The 21,454-nt window shown below is 35.0% G+C and overlaps 2 protein-coding genes across 2 annotated transcripts in view; one reads left to right on the forward strand and one right to left on the reverse strand.

The window, feature by feature from the left end:
• The window catches only part of LOC136030471 (tyrosine-protein phosphatase corkscrew-like), a 68,393-nt gene extending 59,860 nt beyond the window's left edge, over window positions 1-8,533 (forward strand). The window contains exons 11-13 of the mRNA XM_065709477.1: window positions 663-814; window positions 1,660-1,841; window positions 3,271-8,533. Coding sequence (XP_065565549.1) covers window positions 663-814; window positions 1,660-1,841; window positions 3,271-3,412 — 476 coding nt within the window. The 3' untranslated portion in view covers window positions 3,413-8,533. The remainder of the gene's footprint in view (window positions 1-662; window positions 815-1,659; window positions 1,842-3,270) is intronic.
• An 8,102-nt stretch (window positions 8,534-16,635) lies between these two features.
• LOC136030689 (piwi-like protein Siwi) overlaps window positions 16,636-21,454 on the reverse strand; it is a 33,468-nt gene continuing 28,649 nt past the window's right edge. The window contains exon 9 of the mRNA XM_065709756.1: window positions 16,636-19,617. Coding sequence (XP_065565828.1) covers window positions 19,501-19,617 — 117 coding nt within the window. The 3' untranslated portion in view covers window positions 16,636-19,500. The remainder of the gene's footprint in view (window positions 19,618-21,454) is intronic.

The following is a 21,454-nucleotide window of genomic DNA, read 5'->3' on the forward strand; positions in this document are numbered from 1 at the left end:
TAACCAAATCAAGCTTTAAATTAAAGCTTTATATTTTTCGTTTATTTTGTATGGACTATGTAAAAAATAGGATTCTACTGAAAAACAATTTCTGCCATGATATCATGCAACATGACTTTGGTCCGTCATTGTCTTGAATAACCTCCCCGCCCAAGGAAAAGAAATTACAAGATTTTTCATGATTTCCTTGGCCATTTTCTTTTTCATTCCAGGAATTACATACATAGTTGTAATTCCCATGAGGAGAACAAGAACGAATGGTTAACACTCGACAATTATTTGCTTTGCTCAGCCAGGAAAAAAATTGATTATATAAAAAAAAAATTGAAACAAAAAATTTCTATCTAATCATGCTTTTTACTAATAGTTTAAATCGTGCCTTATAATTGTATATCATATTTTAAGCTAAATAACTTCCGCAGTATGAGAGTTGAAGGGTGGTAACCCCGCAGTTACATTCTATGTATTGATTCATTCTAATTTCTATCATTGCTAAAGAGACAGGCTAATTTAGAAGAGGAATGTTTAATTGAACTAAATTATAGTGTATGTTTGTAGTAGTGACATATAAGACTGTGAAGGTGATATCTTTCCTTTGCGAGTCTGAATTGATCTGGACATAAACCGTATAGACAGTTGCTAATGCTATTTTTGATTTTTAGGGACTAATTGTGAGATTGATATTCAGAGAACAATTCAGACGGTGCGTTCTCAAAGATCAGGAATGGTCCAAACTGAAGCTCAGTACAAGTTTGTCTATATGGCTGTCCAACATTATATGGAGACCTCTATGCAAAGAATGCAAGCCGAAAGAGTAAGTCGAAGTTGTATATATTCTTTCTTTGAAAGCTAATGGTAAAAACTTTCACTCATAAAGGTCAAACTGATAGGAGACAGGGTCATATCGAAAGGCCTGACATTCTATAGAAACTTTAATGTAAAGAATGGAAGCTGAAAGAGTAAGACAAAGTAGTATCTATTCTCTCTTTGAAAGCTAAGGGCAAAAGCCTTCACTCATAAAGGCCGGGCTGGTAGGAGACCAGGTCGTATCGAAAGGCGTGACTTTCTATAGAAACTGTAATTCAAATAATGCAAGGTGAAAGAGTAAGGTGAAGTTTTATCTATTCTTTCTTTGAAAACTAATGGTAAAAGCTTTCACTCTTAAAGGCCGGGCTTATAGGAGACCGGGTCGTATCGTAAGACCTGACATTTTATAGAAACTGTAATGCGAAGAATGCAAGCCGGAAGTGTAAGTCAAAGTAGTAAATTCTGTTCAACTTTAAAAAGTATGGTGACATTTATTGGTCATTTAATTTTTTTTTTTTTTTTGTGTGTGTTTTAAAAAACGTTGTACTTTAAAGTACCAATAAGTGCTGCTGTTTTAAGTTCCAGAAATTAAATAGAGTTTGTTAATAAAAATTTCTTTACCAAATGCAATATAACGTACGACTTGTTTTCATTGATATTGATAGTGATTATTACTGTGCCTCGTGAGCATTACGTGTACAATAAAACTATGATATTATTATTATTCTTTATTTTTTCAAAGTGCTACTCGTTAAAGTAGTAGAAATTGAGTGAAGGTCGTTACTAAATTCATCATAACGTATTTCTAAATCATTGTTATGAAGTAGTGAACACCACTTGTTTTATTTATAGAAGAGTGCATTGGTTGGCCGTGACTACACCAATATTCGGTATTCAAGCGAAGCCGTTGGGCTTTCACCATTGACAGTATCGCCCCAATTGGCTGCATCCACTCCTGTATTGCCTGCAATGCAGTCTGGAAAACTTGATGAAAAGGGACCAACCAAATGTACTTCCGAAGTTCATTTAGCTAAGTACGATCTCAGTTTATTGTTCATCAGTTCTCTCTCTCTCTCACTCTTCCGCTCTCTCCTTCCATCTCTCACTCTGCCTCTCTCTCTCTCTTCTCTCCTCTCTCGCCATCCCTCTGTCTCACTGTTTCCTTCTCTTTCCCTTTCCCTGTCTCATTCTTTTTTTTTTTGTTTCTCCATATTAATATATTCCAGAAAAGAACTCTTTAATATAAAGTCGGTTGTTCTGTGTTTTGTCTCTTCTTTTATTAAATAGTGTGGTTTAAAGTAGAAAAAAAATTAGCTATGGGATACAATTTTGCCCTTGTAGAATTTCTTTTTGTAAGTCTGTAAGACTTTAAGCTTATAACTAATATTGGTGAGCGACGAGATTTCCGTAGGTAATGAAAACTAGGTCCCTTCCTCTGCTTAATCGCTTGAGTAGCACGTCTTTCGAACCCTTCGATGATTTTTGTCCTTTGTTTCTTTTTAAACATTTCTTTTATCTCAGGGTAAAAGAAAGGTATATGCCTTTGAACATAGTTGTTTCAAATGTACTCAGTTTGATTTTTTTTTTCTTATCATATAATAATTTCTTTCTTAATATCTATTAATAACAGAACATATTTTTAGGTAGGGACACACAAACTTAAAAAGTCTTACTTTACGATTGGTAAGTATTCGTAATTCCTGGCCATTCGTTAATTTGGAAATAATCAAACAGGTACCTGAGGCCTAAAGGCAAGCAAGCATTTATCATTAGAGAGATTGCTTGCAGTCAATAGCACTCTTCATTAAAAGCTGCTAAATTGTACACTTTAGTCAGCCTAGTCTGTTTTATCTCTCAGCGGGAGGGGGGATCTTGTGGAAACTAACAGGATTTTATTGGGAGGGGAAGTTAGATTTTTATGTTTTGAGTAGGGGGCAAGCTAGTATAGGTGCTGCCTGTCCTCAACAAATAGTATACGCTAGTTTTTCTTATTTTTTATGCTTATTGTCCGACAAGTTCTTGACCATTAAAATTTACAAAATATAGCCTGTTGCCGATTTTATTGTCAATAGTATTTAAATTGATGTGACAAAATCATCTGTTTTGATGCACTAGCGCCGTTGTGATTTTATGATTTCTCTTGTCAGCTACAAAATGCAATTATAGTCCAGGGGTTTGCATGGGGGGGGGGCATTCATCACCTATTCCTTTTTTTGCCCCATGCCCCTTATATATTGAAAACTACCTATGCTATGCTTTTGTATTCTGCAGAACTTGTAGTGTTTGTTTAAATTTTATTGATTCAAAATTTTGAGATAGATGGAAAATAACAACATCACTCCTCCCTCTCCCATGAGTGTGTCATTACCTTGTTAGATGCAAATGCCTCCTTGATTTTTCCCCTTTTTGATTCTCTCTATTTGCATTTCGTTTTCGTAAGTATTAATATATTTCTTTATTCAGGAATGTGGACGAGGCTTTTAGGCCACAGATTTATGAGAACATTCCAAGTAGAGATAAGAAGCCTCATTTACTCCCGCTATTGACAAGTGCTGCCAATATTGGACCGCCACCTTCCTTTGCGGCACCACCACCGCCTAGCTGAAAGTTATCTGCGATTTATTCTAGTCTCCCATTTGTGTTTCAAATAGTATATTATGTGAGAATTTTCAGAGAGGGGTAGCTTCGTCAACTCGTGATCGTATATAAATATTAACTACCATACCCGTAGCCTATAACCGTATATATTTACTATATTCTTAGCCTAGGCTTTGTCTTTATCTCTTCATAAGCTTTCTTTTTGAGGCACCTGACAATGGTGTTACTTATGGTGACGTCATTTATGTTTGTAATCTACTATATATGATGTCATTTGTTATCTATCCCTTGTCATAAGATGCACGTATACTAAATCCTTTTGTATATGAGGATGCAGCTTTTTGACAAAAATTACATTTAATTACAATAATATCTCTTATTAGTTACAAAAGCACTAAATATGGAAAATTCCTTTCAAATGAGCCATTAAACAGTCCTCTGTGATGTTCCAGTTCCACCCTAGCGGTGAAGAAAAAAGGAATGGAAAAAAAGAGGACAGGCCAGTGCTACTCATGCAAAAAAGTGATTTTCCTTGTTGTTCAAGGTAAAGGGAGGGGGGTAAAAGTTTCCTGTCTGGGGATTTCGGTAATGACGATTCCAATTAAATACTTTTCGTTTTGACCTGACGCCGTTTTTGAGGGATTTCGGGCTCTTTTTCGGAATTCCCATAATTTTTCTTTAAAATAGCATTTTACTATTAAGACTAATCGAAGTAATAGTTACTATTCCTGAAGCAGCTATAAATGGCATTTTTTGCACTAAAGAAGTTTTTTTGCGGGTTTTCAAATTTTTTGTTACCATGGGCGTGGTTCCTTCTTTACTAGGTTATAGCAATCGCTGCAACCATGATAACCGCCAAAATAGAGATTGTTAACAATGCCTAAATATATAAAAAAGACCTGTTTTCTTTAAATTCGTTGATTTTCGCCATAGATGTTGCCAGCAATGCCTGAGTATCTAAAAAAGACCTGTTTTCTTTAAATTCTTTGAATTTCTGTATAGAGATTGCTAACAATGCCTGAATGTCTAAAAAAAAACTCTTTTCTTTAAATTCTTTTAATTTCTGCATAGAAATGACTAATAATTTATGAATATCTGAGAAAGAGACCTGTTTTCTTTAAATTCTTCCAATTTCTACATAGAGACTGCTGACAATGCCTGAATGTCTAAAAAAAACTCTTTTCTTTAAAGTCTTTTAGTTTCTGCATAGAAATGACTAATAATTCATGAATATCTAAGAAAGAGACCTGTTTTCTTTAAATTCTTTGAATTTCTACATAGAGACTGCTGACAATGCCTGAATGTCTAAAACAAACTCTTTTCTTTAAATTCTTTTAATTTTTGCATAGAAATGACTAATAATTCATGAATATCTAAGAAAGAGACCTGTTTTCTTTAAATTCTTTGAATTTCTACATAGAGACTGCTGACAATGCCTGAATGTCTAAAAAAAACTCTTTTCTTTAAATTCTTTTTATTTCTGGATAGAGATGACTAATAATTCATGAATATCTAAAAAAGAGACCTGTTTTCTTTAAATTCTTTGAATTTCTACATAGAGACTGCTGACAATGACTGAATGTCTAAATACTCTTTTCTTTAAATTCTTTTAATTTTTGCATGGAAATGACTAATAATTCATGAAAATCTAAGAAAGAGACCTGTTTTCTTTAAATTCTTTGAATTTCTACATAGAGACTGCTGACAATGCCTGAATGTCTAAAAAAACTCTTTTCTTTAAATTCTTTTAGTTTCTGCATAATAATGACTAATAATTCATGAATATCTAAGAAAGAGACTTGTTTTCTTTAAATTCTTTGAATTTCTACATAGAGACTGCTGACAATGCCTGAATGTCTAAAAAAAAAACTCTTTTCTTTAAATTCTTTTAATTTCTGCATAGAAATGACTAATAATTCATGAATATCTAAGAAAGAGACCTGTTTTCTTTAAATTCTTTGAATTTCTACATAGATGCCTGCAATGCCTGAATGTCTAAAAAAACTTTTCTTTAAATTCTTTTTATTTCTGGATAGAGATGACTAATAATTCATGAATATCTAAAAAAGAGACCTGTTTTCTTTAAATTCTTTGAATTTCTACATAGAGACTGCTAACAACGCCTGAATATCTAAAAAAAAACTTGAACAGAAAGTTCTGTAGAGGACTAAGCCCTCACTTGGACCCATTATTTCTTTGTCGATAAACTGGTTAAAGAAGACGATAAAATTGTATTCAAATTTTAAATAATTTAATAGCTGTCCCGTTCAAAAGCTAAATTAATTAAAGTAAATTACACAAAAATTGATAAAATAAAATAAACATACATGACTTACTCTAGTATTAATTTGGGACAAATCAGTTTAACTTCAAATTTATTAGAGTATGCCTGTACTTGAACGCTATTAGCACCCTTAGCCCATTAGTAGTATTAATACATGAAAGCATACTTTTATATGAAAAGCAAAACAATTTTTTTTTTGGGGGGGGGGGGGTAATCCTAAAAACTAAACGTAAACCCGAAAACTTAACTTAGTCACTTTTTCTTTTGAAAGGCTTATTCAGCTATTAATAGGATCGTTTGAAAATATAGTTTCGAAAAGTTCAGAGAAACTCAAGTTTTGAATATGAAATAATTCGTTGTGGCGTTCGTTTGATATAATTAGAAAAGAAATATTCCATCAGTACTGAGGAAAAGTCAGTAGTAGTCCAAAATTCTGCTGGATCGTTATTGTAGACCCAGTATGGTGAATTGCCACAGTGATAAAATTCTATAACAAAGATTTATTGTTGAAAATATAGTAAACCAGTATAAATGAATAACATAAGGATATTTAAATTAAGTTTTCACGACTAACATGTTGGCTTATGCAAGACAATGAAATTCCCAACTCAGATTTAAAGTATCGTTTCCATACTTCAATTCAGCTAAATGCACACATAATTGAACCTAATGCCCCTATAATGTTTCAATAGTTTTTCACTGAGTCTTTTCGGCCTTTTTACCGAATCGTCCGTATACGGCCTGGGCTCTTTCATAGTGAATAGGGCCTTAGTCTTGGCTGATTCTAAGGCAAGAAGCCGTGCTTGAACGGACTGCCTGTGAACCTAATGGCCCAAAATTGAATCATTAATATTTTTATGGTCCTCTTTGGCTATTTACTGAACCTTTCAGTTTACTGCCAGCCTCTTTCAGATTGAATAGGGTCAAAAATTTTATTTTTTTCGTAAGGGGTAGGGCTAAAAAATAAACTTAATCAGGCAAATCATTGGGAAAATACAATCGATGGAACTTTTGAAGGAAAAGGGAACCAGCCTGAATAAAGAATGTGCTTCTTTTACCGCGTTATTATAATTTCCCGTATATTATATATATTTCTATATAACATTTTCTTCTTTTTATTAACAAATAGGCCACAAAAATATACAACAGGTGAATCTCCATTTAAACTAAAAATAAACATTTTCATTGAAAATAAGTCCTGACGCAAATTAGCGTCTATGGGACGACCTTAAAAAGCATATTAAGTATTAATATACTTCCTATGGGAGAAATTGTTATTAACTCGTCCCCCCTCTCCAACCCTACTAAATATAATAATTATACATTTCCCGAGGGAAGCATAAGCTAAACAGCGCTGATGTCAAAGTGCAAAAGAGCAGACCAGCTATTATGCAGAGGATTCTGGAAATAAGTGTAAAAATTACCTCCTCCTCCCCCCCACCGCGTCTAAAATAACATAAACTTATTTTGCCTTATTATTGTTGCATTTGATGATATAATATGATATTTATCAACATTAAAAGCCTTTACGGGGCATAACAAAAATTATCTAATATAACTCTTACTTGTTTGACTACAGCTCCCTATTCTAGCCCTAGTCATCTCCCGTTATTCCAGCGCCTAGCTCTTCCACGGTTTTCTGAAATATATCTCACTTGGCTAGCCCAAGAACCTTTTCTCCTGTCACTCAAGCACTCTTGGTATGCTTCCTTTAATGGCTAATCTTCTTGCAGAGATATTAGTTTCTCCCTATACCCAACCATGCTAACTAGTCTTTATTCTTATACTAATAATGATAATTACCTAGGCATACTGCCAAATACGGATGCCTACTTTTTCTAGGGGCTCCTCAAACTCTACTAGTACCACTCCAGAGGATCCAAATAGGACCTTTACACCAGATGATTTACAACTTTACTTTTCTTTGTAGGGGCATTTCAAATCCCTACTAACACCACTCCAGAGGATCCAAAATAGGGTCTTTATACCATATTGTTTGTTGCTTTACTTGTTTTTGTTGGGGCTCCTCAAACCCTACAAGCAGCATTCCAGAGGATCCAAAAAAGGGCCTTTATATCATATGATTTATAGCTGTACTTGTTTTTGTAGGGGCTCCTCAAACCCTACTAGCACCACTCCAGAGGATCCAAAGGCATGTGTACCATATGCTTTATGGATCTACTTGCGTTTTGTAGATGCTCCTCAAACCCTACTAGCACCACCTTAACGGATCTTAAATAGAACCTCAAGGGTGAGTTGTAGCACCAATCCGATAACCTTACAACCTCTCAGTGAGAGATTTGGTGTGGCGTCAGTGGCTGTTTTCTACAAGTACATTCACTACCCTTACTCCGATGACTTATATCTACTTTTACCACCGCCTGTCTGGTTATTGCAGCAAACACGTATAAGTATGGTATAGTTGGGTTACCTCGTGGACACATGCTGAGTACTTGAGGAATGATTGCTTCTTTTGGAATTTTCTCCTGAGGGGCTTGTCACTGAAAACCCATCTGTTGAAAAGGAAATTTGACAGACACAACTCTAGGGAAAAGACCAAAGTAAATGTAACTTCTTTTTTAATATATTAATAATATAATGCCTTATCGTATATTTCTAGACTTGAAAATAAGTTAATTGTGTATGTTATTGCAGTGTCATTAAATGCAATATCTTGCAAACGGAATTTAATAGTACGAAACTCCCTCTCTGTCAGGAAAATAATTAATTGTGGTTAAATACAATTGTGTCATTTAATTGCATTGTATTATACTATGTTTTATTTTTCAACAAAATTTATTGTAGTGATAATTTATGTTCATTATATCGGTGTAATGCTCCACACATACTAGCTTTTGTTATTCGTTTGTTGTTTTTTTTTTTTCGATTTTCAGCTATTGCAATTTATGCATTCCTGGTTCTCTTCTTTTTTCCTACTTCAGCTACATACGCGAACTATTTGTATATTTTCGAAAAGATATTTGATCAGATATTCTTTGGACGAATCAGGGCTCGTCCAAGATATACCAAGACAGCAAACAAATTTTCCACTTTCCAGTCGTTTTTAAAAAGAATCCTAAATTGTTGTGAAACTGACCAAGGAAATAGTTCGAAAATTTCAATGTATTTTAATTAAATTGAAAGTTTTTAAAATAAATTTAGTGATTTTTTTGAAGATAAGCAGTCGAATTAACTACTTACAATGGAGGTCAGGGGCCTGACATAATTGTCAAATTTATAGCACAGCGAGTTGTGGTTCTTCTTAAAGACTCATGTAAATTTTAAAGGGATTCGGGAATCTCTAGAGAGGTCTATTGCTAACACACAGTGAACAAATTTGCAAAGCCAGTTTGGCTTGGTGGAATCTAAAATGTGCCCAATAAATTTTCCCAGACTCGAGGGCATCAGGAACGAATGGGAATCGAGTGTACATCGAATTCACAAAAAATAGCTGGGTTTTTTGTCACCAGAAGATTGCTACGTTAAGATCAGAACCAGTAACGACTCTTAAAAATTTTCTTCTTATTTTCACCACTTCCTCAAATTGTCATGTGGATAACTCATGTCATAGGAAGATAAGAAAATCATTCACTTAGTCAAATACCAAGGTTTTGATTAGGTAGTGGTGTAAATTCAGGAAAATATAAGGGGGATCTATTTTTCAAAACTAAAGAGGAGGGGGAAGAATTTTGTTTGTTGTTTTCCAATTTTTTAAATGAAGACACCAACAAAAGCATTTCCCAATGAAAATACCCCGAAACTTTTATTTTTAACAACTTTGGCGGGGAATATGGGTAAAATGCTCCCTACAACCCCCCTAAACTTTTGACACCGTATGATTAAGACTCAGTAGGTCCACAAAAAGACTAAATTCTAATATCCTACTGAAACAGCTCGATGAATTGGTCAAACTTCTGGTCAAATATTTTGTCAGGTGATAGATATATCAGTGAGAAACAATAATTATGTCTGTTTTCTCCGAGAAACACTGACACTGGAGAGAGGGCTGGCATATTTCTACAAATACCTGCTGGCAAGACGGTGATTGCTTTGGAATAAGGTTGCGCATCGACTCGTAGTTGTTTTTTGCGTAGTTAATGATAAAGCTGTGTAACGCAGAGATAAGGTAGTTAGTTAAAAAACAAAATAAAAAATAAAGTTTTTATGTAAAAAATTATTAATAGCAGGGTTGCCAACTGTCGCACTTTTGTGCTTCATCGCATTTTTTCGGTCATTGCCGTACTATAGTACGTATGACACAGAAACCGCACTTTTCCATGAAAATCCAGAAACTGTAGCACAAATTTGCTTCAGTTTCTTTGTGTATAAGAAAATTGACTTTAATATGTGAAAGAATAAAGGAAATTTTCAACAGCGATCTTTCTGCGTTCGTAGTAAGTAAGTAAGTAAGACGGCACTAGACCATTAAGGTCTGAACCGGTGGTGCTGATCTCCGTTTCATGGCCCTTCAGCCAGGAAGTGCAATGGGGGGTTGTGGGCCAACCATCCTGTGCTTTCACACACCATTCCTGCTTACCTTCCCAGATTTCTCCAGGTACCCATTTACAGCTGAGTCGACTGTGGCTGAGCTTACAGAGTCACGCCACTGACCCCCGTCCCAAACTAAATAACTGGTCACAACTGGGATTGAACCCGTGCCCCTTGGACAAAGAAAGTGTGACTGGAATATAGTTTCACATCTAATTTATTGGCGGTATGTCAGTTCAAGCAATTTGGTCAACTGATAAAGAATAAAGAACCCTCGCCGCGAATATAATATGCTGAACTAATTTGGAATTAATTAGTGCGCATTGAACTTGATCCAATTTAATCTTGCGTATAATCATGGAACGAAGTAAGAAACAACAAAAAGAAGAGAAACAAGAAAGATTAGCAAAGTTTTTTAAGCCACAATGTCAGAATTCGGGTAGGCTGAAAGTGCTAGTGTTACGTTTTAGCTAGGTCAGTCTTAGTAGTTAGCTGACAATAAACTTTAAGCATTCCGCATTAATGAAGATTGCGGGTAGTAATGATCTTTTTACTGGGCTGACATACCAACAAAGATGTGACAGTTGTGGTAAGTAGGTAGTTTGCAGCATAAATTAGCTAGAATGAAATTGAATGCATCACTTGATGCTGCTTTTTATGCTCTTTTTTTTACTTCAATAAGGGTTTCTTGAGGAAATTATGGTACCCAAAAAGTCTAAAAACATATTTCTAAAAAACGGTCTTTGGAGGAAAAATTGCAATTTTGGTAAATTTTTAGTTTCTAAGATAATTTAGCAAGGCTGAAATTGAATACATTTTTTTTATCAAATAGTTTGTGGCAACGAACTGTAAGGAGCGACGCAGCTCAATAGTAGCTTAAACTCTTAAAAACGGAAGTTTGATATCAATAGAAAAGGTTTATTATGCTGATTTCAAGTATATAAGATTCATTAAGCGTAGTATTCCACATCAAATGCCACAAATCTTAGAAAATTTGTCTGATTTTCGAAAATGGAGGGAAAATAACCCTTGAAAGCCAAAGAACCTTAATGAAAACCACACCGCCAGATTCATCGTATCAGAGAACCCTACTGTAGAGGTTTCGAGCTCCTACCTGCAAAATGTGGAATCTAGTAATTTTTGCCTGATATTTATTTGTTGTTGTTTTTTTTTCAAGGCATGATCGTATCAAAACGTTGGTCTTATAACATCGGGAAAGGAATTATTTAAACGGAAATCAAAAGTTCCAATGCTCTTTTTAAGTGACCAAAACTGGAGAGCAGCTAGCGTCCCTCCCATGCCCGATTTTCCCCCAAGATCGTCCAAAACAGTCAATTTATTCAGCATAGTTGGGAGGTCCAAAAACTATACCTTTGGAGATAACATGATCCACACAGCCCTGGGTGGTAGGTCCTAAGTTATAAGACTAGTCCATTGTTTATGTATAATATTTGTTATTGGGAAGTTTGTGTACATTTTTTAGATAGAGGAGGGGTGGTGAACTCTCTGCTGGGGGAATTTTCTATGGGGAAGGAAGTGTCCGGGAACCAAACTTTTCAGAGCAAATATTACACTGGGGGAATATGCCCGAATTCCTATACAAAATTCTTTTTATTTGCCTTACTTTCTCTTTGCCGACTCAATTTTACGTGTGGAGATGTTAAGGGTAATTATTCAGGGTAATTTTTTTATCGGGATTTAATTGTCTAAAGCATCTTTCTGTCATTTTCCCATGGAGACGGCGTCAGATTTCTCATTATTATTAAAAAACCATCAAAGTTAAATAAAAAAAAAACTGTTTTTTCAGCTGAAAGTAAAGAGAAATATTAAACCTTAAATGAACAGAAATAGTTACGTATACGAAGGGTGTTACCCCATCTTCATGACCTCCCACTTTACGCTAATGTCTGAATTTTGTCTCGATACTTATACGAATAACGAATAACGGCTCCTGAAACACAAGAGTCGTTTAATTTGAATTATAAGAAGATTTCTAAAGTACTAAAAAACGTTAGTGTTAAGAGTGAGGTGTTGAGGGGAGGACGACCCTCTTCATTTACCTGAAAGGGCTGTAAGTTTTGAAATTTGCCTATAGTGTTTACAAATAGTATTTGTCATTGAAATGTTTTGCAGATCGATAGATCACCGGTTCGAAAGTGGTTGTTCCCCGATTTTGCTCAGTAGTGAAGTTACGAGCAATGACTATGACATTGAATTATATCATAAAGCAATAAAAGAAAAAATTCGGAAAGTTTTAAAAACAGTTTATCAAACAGTTATGTGTACTTTTGTGTGATTTGAAAAATGATCGACAGTTAAATAATTTTTTTTTAAGAACTGAACTTTTTCTTAAGAACTGAAATTCATTGTCCCTCGAAAACATTACTTCGCCTGTGACGGAAAATGAAGAGGGTAAAGTATCTTCTAGTCCACTATTAAAATCAGAAAATCTGTCTAATCTGGTGATCCCAGACGACGTTTTTGATGTAATTGTCCCTAGTGTAGTCGCCGAGCCCAGTCCAGTCCCTGAAACATCAGTTGATGCACTAGAGGTATCAATTCGAGAACCGAAAAGGGAAGAGGCTGTAGACCCTGAAGAGGCTGAAACACTGTCAACGACTCTTCAAAACCTCAATACTTACGACCCCTTTGCAGATGTTTATGATGACTAAATCCAAGATCGATTAATCTACATTAGAATTCAGCAGGGAAATGGTAGGAAAACATTGACTACTGAACAGGGACTCTCATCAGATTACGATTCAAAGAAAATTATGAAGCCTTGCAAAAACGAATGCAAAACAATGCAAAAACAACAAAAACATGCAAGGGAACTGTGGCTGAACATCCTGAATGCGGAGAAGTTATTAAGCTTCATGGAGGTCAGCGTGAAAACATCTGTAAATTTATTGTGAAGTGCAATCTTTCATCGGCAGTTCAACTAAAGATCCACGGTTTTTAAGAAAAGGACTTTGAAAATATGACAGTTTTCCATATTCACTCAGAATAACAGTTTATTACTATTTATGCATCTGCCTATGCCCTTGTTGGTTTATCCCCCTTTTTTAATATGAAACGTTGAAAAAATTTGTTCGTAATTTAGTTTTAATTTAATCTTGTAGCCCAATATTACTTCATAACAAACAGTGTCTGTAGAGATTATTCTTCAGGAATTCAGGCTACTTGGATTTGTAGTTTAGTCTGTCTTTAGAATTTTAAGTTTTTCGCAAACACAGTATTTTCGTCATGAATTCTAAACCAGTAAAAGATAACAAGAAGGTAAATGATAAAGCATTGCTTTTTATAGTCCCTATCGGCGAGGCTGATCACCATTGCATAGACCTTCACTCAGAAAGTGCAAAGGTGGGGGATGGGTCAGCCATCTTTTGTTGGCGCAAACCGTTATTTTTTACTTTCCCCAGGTACCCATTCAGAGCTGGGTCAACTTTGGCTGAGCTTACAAAGTCACGCCACTTAATCCCCCTCCCATACCAAATAGTTATTGTGTGTGCTATTTTGTGTTAATTTGGCAGAAAATGAATTTGGCATATAACTAAATTCAACGTCGTTTGCAGAGTCAAACTTGGCAGTCAGAATCCTAGAACTTCCTATAGTTACAGACATGAGTAAATGCTTTTTTTTATATTAATTGAAAAATAAAAATTTTAATAAAAAAATTTTTCAAAGAAAAGTAAAGGCAATATTATCAGCAGAGAGAAATGCCTGTTAAAATTCAAACTACAAACGACAATAAATTACTGAATAATGAGCGATGTGGAATAGCATTGTGGACCCATTCTTTACTTAAGCAGTGCAACAGCGCTGCTTAAGTAAAGAACGATGTGGGCACAATGCGTTCTTTTGTTTGTTTTTTTTAGACCAGTGCACTTCGTATCGAAGAAGTTATGGTAAAAACTTCAAAAAGAACCCACTCGATTGGAAATTGACAGGACTAGTTCCCTTTTTAATAGTCAAATGTTATAGTAGGGCAACTAACCACCCTCCCACGACCGCCATTTCCATAAACACATTCAATCAAAATTCTGAGATTGTTATTTTGTTCAACGTAATTGAAAGATCAGGAAATTCTGTCTTTGAGGATAAAAATCCCCACCCACAACCCTCAGGGCAAGGGTTGTAAGCTATGTCCTGGGGTATTTAAGGTTTATACAGAAATGGTCATCGCATAAACTTCGGAGGGAGCTCATTGAACTGCTATTTAAAAGTTTGAGTGCCCTTTTTGAGATTCAGAGTGATCGGAAGGTGGATACCCGCCACACACCTAGTATTTTCCCGAAATGCATCTGATAGAAATTTTGAGATGGCCATTTATTATCGAAGAAACATCGAAAAGAGCTCATTCAATTGAAAGGGCTGTGCCTTTTTTGATATTTAAAACTGATTGGAGGGCAACTAACCCCCCTTCCACACCCAAGTTTCCCCAAACTCATCCGATCAAAATTTCGAGATAGCCGTTTTTGTTCGAGTAATTGAAAGGTCCGTAAAATTATGTCTTTTAGGATGACAAACCCCCTCCCCACAGCCATCAGGGCAAGAGTTATAAGTTATGCCCTGGGGCCAGACAAGGTATATATAGAAGGGTTGATCGGTAAAAACTCCGGAATAGCTGATTTGATCGGAAATCAGATGTTCTAGTGCCTTTTTTAAGATTCAAAGTGATCAGAGGGTGGATACCCCCTCCCACACACACTGTATTTTCTCGAAATGCATCTGAATGAAATTTTGAGAGGGCCATTTGTTGTCGAAGAAATTTCAAAAAGAGCTCATTCGACTGGAAATTGAAAGAGCCAGTGCCGTTATTAATAGTCGAAAGTGATTGGAGGGTAACTAACCCCCCTCCTATACCAATAATTTCCCCAAATACATCGAGTAAAAATGTTTACATATCCATTTTGTTCAATGTAATTAAAAGGTCTGGAAATTACGTTTTTGAGGATGGCAACCTTAAATGCCCCCAGGGAATAACTTAGAACCCTTGCCCTGAGTGCTGTTTTTTTTATCATCAAAGACGTGATTTCCGGATCTTTCAACCATGTTGAACAAAATGGCTATTTCAAAATGTTAATTGAATGTGTCTGGGGAAATGCTGGGCGTGGGAGGGGGGTTAGTTGCCCTCCAATCACTTTCGACTATCAAAAAGAGGACTAACCCTTTCAATTTTCAATCAAACGAGAGTAAGGCAAAGTTGTATCTATTCAGTCTTTGGAAGCTGAGGGTGAAAACTTTCACTCATAAAGGCCGGGCTGGTAGGAGACTGAATCGTATCGAAATGTCCGACATTCTATAGAAACTTTAATGCAGAGAATGCAAGCTGAAAGCGTAAGGCAGTCGTATTTATTCTTTCTTTGAAAGGTAGAGTAAAAGCTGTCACTCATAAAGGCCAGGCTGGTAGGAGACCGGGTCGCATTCAGAGGCTTGACATTCTCTAGAAACTGTAATGCAAACAATGCAAGCTGAAAGAGAAATGCAAAGTTGTATCAATTCTTTCTTTGAAAGCTGGTGGAGACTGGATCGTATCGAAACGCCTGACATTCTATAGAAACTTTAATGCAGAGAATGCAAGTTCAAAGAGTTAGGCAAAGTCGTATTTATTCTTTCTTTGAAAGCAACGGGTAAAAGCTCTCACTCATAAGGAGGGGTTGGTAGGAGACCAGATTGTATCAAAAGGCCTGATATTCTAGGAACACTTTTATGCAAATAATATAAGCTGAAAGAGTAAAGAAAATTTGTATCTATTCTTTCTTTGAAAACTAAGGGTAAGCTCTCACTCATAAAGGCGTGGTTGGTAGGAGACCAGGTCGTATCAAAAGGCCTGACATTCTATGAAGCTGAACGAGTAAGGTAAAGTTGTGGATGACTTCTAATGACCACGGAATGATTTCAGATAAACACTTCAATTTATAGGCTGCAAATCCGCCAGTGATCTTCAGCTAGTCTGTCCTATCTTCGACGTCGCAGACCCCCGTCCCCAATGGCTTCAGATCTTCCTTGAGTTCTAGTAAGAGGTTGTTTGCTTTGTTTTTTTTTTTTGTCCTTTAGTTTATGTTTCCAAGAAGGGACTTACCTCATCAAACCTCACGAAGGAATAACAGGGCCCCTATTTTCTCTTAAGGGTTATGAGGTTGCACGGAAACTGTCAAATCTCGATCTTAGATGAACTCAATCTTCTGTTTCAGCCAAGGGTAACTAACAAATTAATTACAAGACCGGGATTAGGATCCCATTAAGATTATTTTTATCCGAGAAACCCGATTATAATTTAACTAGAAAAAGCACAATTGGATGCACCAATTTAATTAATTAAGTATATCTCATCGCTAAAAAGATATTGAAAAATTATGAAAAAACTGATCTTCTACATTCGTTCCCTGCGCTCACAATTCACCGGAAGCCATCCGGTTGATCCTATCGATAATAGGGTAGATTAGCACACAAGGTTACAACTTGAAAATTTTATTTGTAAAGTTACTACAAACTAAACCGTAAAAAATACATTTGCTCTAACGAACAATTGATGAACGTGGATATCTCGATTGAGCCAAAAATTAAGCATTTTTTAAAAGAGATATTAAGCGCCAATTAAGACGCTGACAATGCGTGTTGAACCGTGTAGCTCAAAGCCTTATCCAGGATGGGGTCTCTTTCCCCGAAATGTTTGTGACTTTACAAAAGTAACAAAATTCCATATAAACCAATTTTAAAGCTTTTTAGTTTTTTTGTACCCCCCCCCCCCTCCCCTCCGAACTAAAATCGTAGCTAACGCCTAGGTGAAACTCGGTGCTAATAATTTTGTGTTTGTGTTTTTCTGTCACTTTCAAAAACGTTTTCATGAATAGTCTCTGTTAAAATCAACATTATTCAGAACATTTTATCTTAAAAAAAGAAGAAATTCAAGAGGATTAAATATAAACTTGGAACAATTATCAAAATGTTCTTGTGAACACAGTTTCAAACATATGAGCGTCAAATTTATAGCACTTAATAAACACGAATTGGTCATTTAAATAAAATAACTGACCCAAAAAGGGGAAACAACGTCTTCAAATATGCATCACCTTCATCAAGAATAATTTCAAGTCATATGCCTGTTAATCATCTGTATTATATATTTTTTGTCTTTTGTGCAGCTCAATCGACAAATCCAAACAATGTTCGAATAATCATAAGGGAAAAAATGAACTGTAAAATAAAGAAAAAGTGGAGCAGTTCTAAAAGCTTTCCAACAAAACATAGAAAAATGATGGAACTAACCCATTAGGACAAACTGAAACAAACTGAGTTTAATTCATGGGTGAAATTGTTTTTTTTTTTTTGTTTCATAACATGCATTGATTTTTACAGGGTTTTCGGGTGCACAGGTTTGACAAGGGGTTACTAGAAATTTTTTTTTTTCAGCCGACACTGTCGTAATAGTTGAAACGACAGATAAGTAACTCTGAATTTACTTTTGTAATCATTTTGGGTATTACAATCGGATTGGGACATATCACAAACATTCTTACAGAGAAAGACAGAGATATAGCTAAAACTTAAGAATATTTCGCTCTTATAAGCCAAAAAAGCCCTTAGATACCAGACAACTATTCTTATGAATTCTCGTGTAACCTATAAAGTGGCGTAAATCGACGCAAAATACGGCAGAGGGGCAAGTTTTTTTTTTTTATCTTTTCCACGGCACTGCCCCAATAGGGATTTTTCAGCGAATATAAAAAAAGGTCTTAAAAATTTAGCTGGGGAGAGGCACCAAAAAAACTAGGGAGAGCATACCCCACTAAATAAAATTACACGTTACAGTGAATAGATATACGTCGAAATTTTGTTAGAAATCTTTGCATTCCAAGAGCATGTCTTCGAACTGCTAATTGCTCGACTCAGAAGCTGAGGAGGAACTAGTTGACTGGGATACTCTGCAGGCCGTTTTTTGAATTACCCAAAGGATTAAAAATATTTTAAGAAGAGGAAGCGATTAGACTGAGAGAACTGCTCCAAAAAAACTGCTCATTGCAGTGAGTATCTTTGAAAATTTATCTAAGCCTACTTCCCAAGAACGTACTCAGTAGAGGGAGAAAAGGGGTAAAAATTGATATTATTGTAAGTGTTGATTCTGATTTAAACTAACATTTTTGTCTGATTAGTGGAATATAACCTTATTTTCGGGAGTTGGTCAAAAAACATTTATGGTTGCCAATACCAAGCACTCAGATCTTTTCCATGTGAAACGGCATCGGATAGTTGGTTTGTCAAGTTATAACCAGGGTTTAGGATACGAAATAACATACAAATTTTAGTGACAAAACAAAGGAAAAAGGGTTGCTCAAACATCACTTACAAAAATACGTTGTCCATTAGAAATAAAATATATTCACAGCAATAAATCTTCTCTTGAGGTACCCCTCAACCCTTTCACGAAACCCGGTCTGCACAAAGTTTGTAACACTTTTAGTGATTATTAAGAGAACCACAAGATAACCGACACTGATTCGATCTGATAATCGACCAAGTTCAAATCTGAGTACGTTCCAGTCTACAATAATCAATACATAACTTTGATAACAAAACATTAATCGAATCTGAAATTGCAACTCTAAAACACTCAAAGGAAAAACAAAAACCGAGTAGATGAAACTGCCTTGGAAATAGAGGATATAACTATTTAATTTATTGTTGTCTTTAATTTATTGCTTTTTTTTCTTTTAATTTCGTTTACTTTGTAATAATAATAATAATAATAATAAAAAAAAAAAAAAAAAAAAAAACAAGTAGCTGCCCCGTGGCAAGAACTTATTTGTATTTTCGGAGCGGTTATTAGTAGTTCAATAGTGTTTTTTGTTTATAGATAAAGTTTACTTTAATTTGGTTGTTTTAGGCAGCAATCAAAATGGCGTCGGTCAGGGAACCTAGAGCTAAAGCAGACAGTCTCTTTTTAGTCACGTGACAAAAATTGTCCCGTTTTTATTAGATTATTCCTTTTAATTTCACGAGGCTTAATTATTTTAGCCATTTTTAAAACCTTTTTGGCATTTTAATTTTTAAGACAACTTTGTTATTTTTTTTTACTCTTAAGGGCAACTTCGATATATCTGGGCATGCGATAGTTGCAGATCAGTGGTTAGTTTCACGAGTGTACATATACACGCCATCACGTCACATATATAAGAAAAAATGGCAATTTTTGCGATAAGATCACAGCAGTAGGACATATTTTAGATAAGCCACTACAATCACCAGTACAAAAGTTATAAAAAAGGTTATTAACACAAAATCACTGTATGACCAAAAACGGATTGATATCTCCAATCTCCTCACAGGTACCATAGACGTTCAGCAAGGGCTTCACTTGGCTCTCTATGGATACTCTCACCCACAATGAACGCTATCTTGTGTGCATATTGGCAAGGAGCAGGAACACGGACAGTACCCTGTAAAAGAGGTTATTCAAAGAAATTTTTTTTTATCAGAACTCGATTCGCAACTGTCATGTGTTCCATCAATTCCGATGTAGATCTTGGTGATGAATCCGAATCAATCTGAATAAGATAAAACTCTTATATAACTTTAAGCAATTACTATTGTAAAACTTTTTGCGATCCCTCGGAAAAACAGTCAGAATAGAACAAAAAATACATTATTGGAAGAAAAATCAGTCTGAACTCAATCTACTACTGTCACGTCTTATATTAAATTAAATATAAAAAAAAAAGTTTTTTTAAATGAAAGTAAGGAGCGACATTAAAACTTAAAACGAACAGAAATTACTCCGTATATGAAAGGGGCTTTTCCATCTCAACGCCCCGCTCTTTACGCTAAAGTTTGACTCTTTCTCTTAACTCTACATTTTAAAACAGTAAAAAACTTTAGCGTAAAGAGCGGGGCGTTGAGGAGGAAAAGCCCCTTTCATATACGCAGTAATTACTGTTCGTTTTAAGTTTTAATGTCGCCCTTTGTTCAACCTTTGTATTTTAAATTTTAAACCCATGAGTTTTAGAAGATTTTAAATTAATAAACCTTATCTTGTATCTATTCAGGAAAAATCCTTTAACGTAATTCCAAGATTACAAAAACTTTTAATGTAGTTTGAAGGATTGATTCCTTCTTAAGCAAGGTAAAACTTTCTTTCTCAAAGAGCATGGGTAACTTATGAGAGTGGGAAACTGGATCTAGCAACTAGAACTAGCTACTAGTGCTAGAACTACGAAGAGCACGGGTGACTTATGAGAGTGGCGAACTGGTACTAGCTGAATAAATTACTAACACCAAGTAGCGTGTGGCGTCTCTCGGTATTATTTTCATACTTGGCAATTATTTTTCAGAAACAAAGGCCATACACTTGTTAATACAGTAATTTTTCCTTATTATTTCACTGAAAAATCCCAAACGCTAAATAGCCTTGGTGAGTTACTAACACCAATTGACACTTTCGTAAGTTACACAAACTCTTTGGTCTGTCTCTTCAAATATTGCACTATTTGAAAATTACAATGAATGATTACAACTATAAAAATAAAGAGGAAGATAATATTTGTCGAAAATCTCAGATTTTAGCGATTTTTATTATTGTTTATATGGCTTTTTTAAATCAAAATAAGAAAGTGTATTCAGTATTTGATCATATTTATCAAAATATACCATACTTTGTGGAAACAAGTATTTATATTTTTATTATTAGAAACCGGTAGATATGCATTGGATCTGAAATAATATATTAAATCTAATAGTTTCCCAAAATTCCATAGCATTAACCGTATTTCCTACCAACTTAATCAGAAAATAGGCAAGATTGGATAGATTTTTTTGTTTAATTAACTCTTTAGTAAGTGTGATATGTGTTAACCTATTACAAAAAATTACCTTTATGTTAAATGTAAGTATTCGTATAACACTTTGGAATATCTCTCAAGGAAATATTTCAAGAATGAATCAGGATATTTATGAAATTTTGACAGAAGCGTTTTCTCCAAAAACACACCTCAGGATACATTGTAAACCACTTCACAATAATTGTTTGCAATGAAATGTATCTAATTCAAGGGGCACTTAAGGATTTCTGAAAACCAGACCTCGATTTAAATTGCCCAGCTGTCTTGGCAGAATTGACAATATTAAATAGCAAAACTGGCATTAAAACGACAGAATATAACCACGGATACCAAGTTTTAAAATAAAAAGCATGTGAAAAAAAAACATGATTGTGAATCTCAAGGATATATCATTTAGGCTAACGACCAATGTCTATTAATATAAACTAATAGTCCTAGC

Source organism: Artemia franciscana, chromosome 8 (genome assembly GCF_032884065.1).
Source record: "Artemia franciscana chromosome 8, ASM3288406v1, whole genome shotgun sequence".
Lineage (NCBI taxonomy): Eukaryota > Metazoa > Arthropoda > Branchiopoda > Anostraca > Artemiidae > Artemia > Artemia franciscana.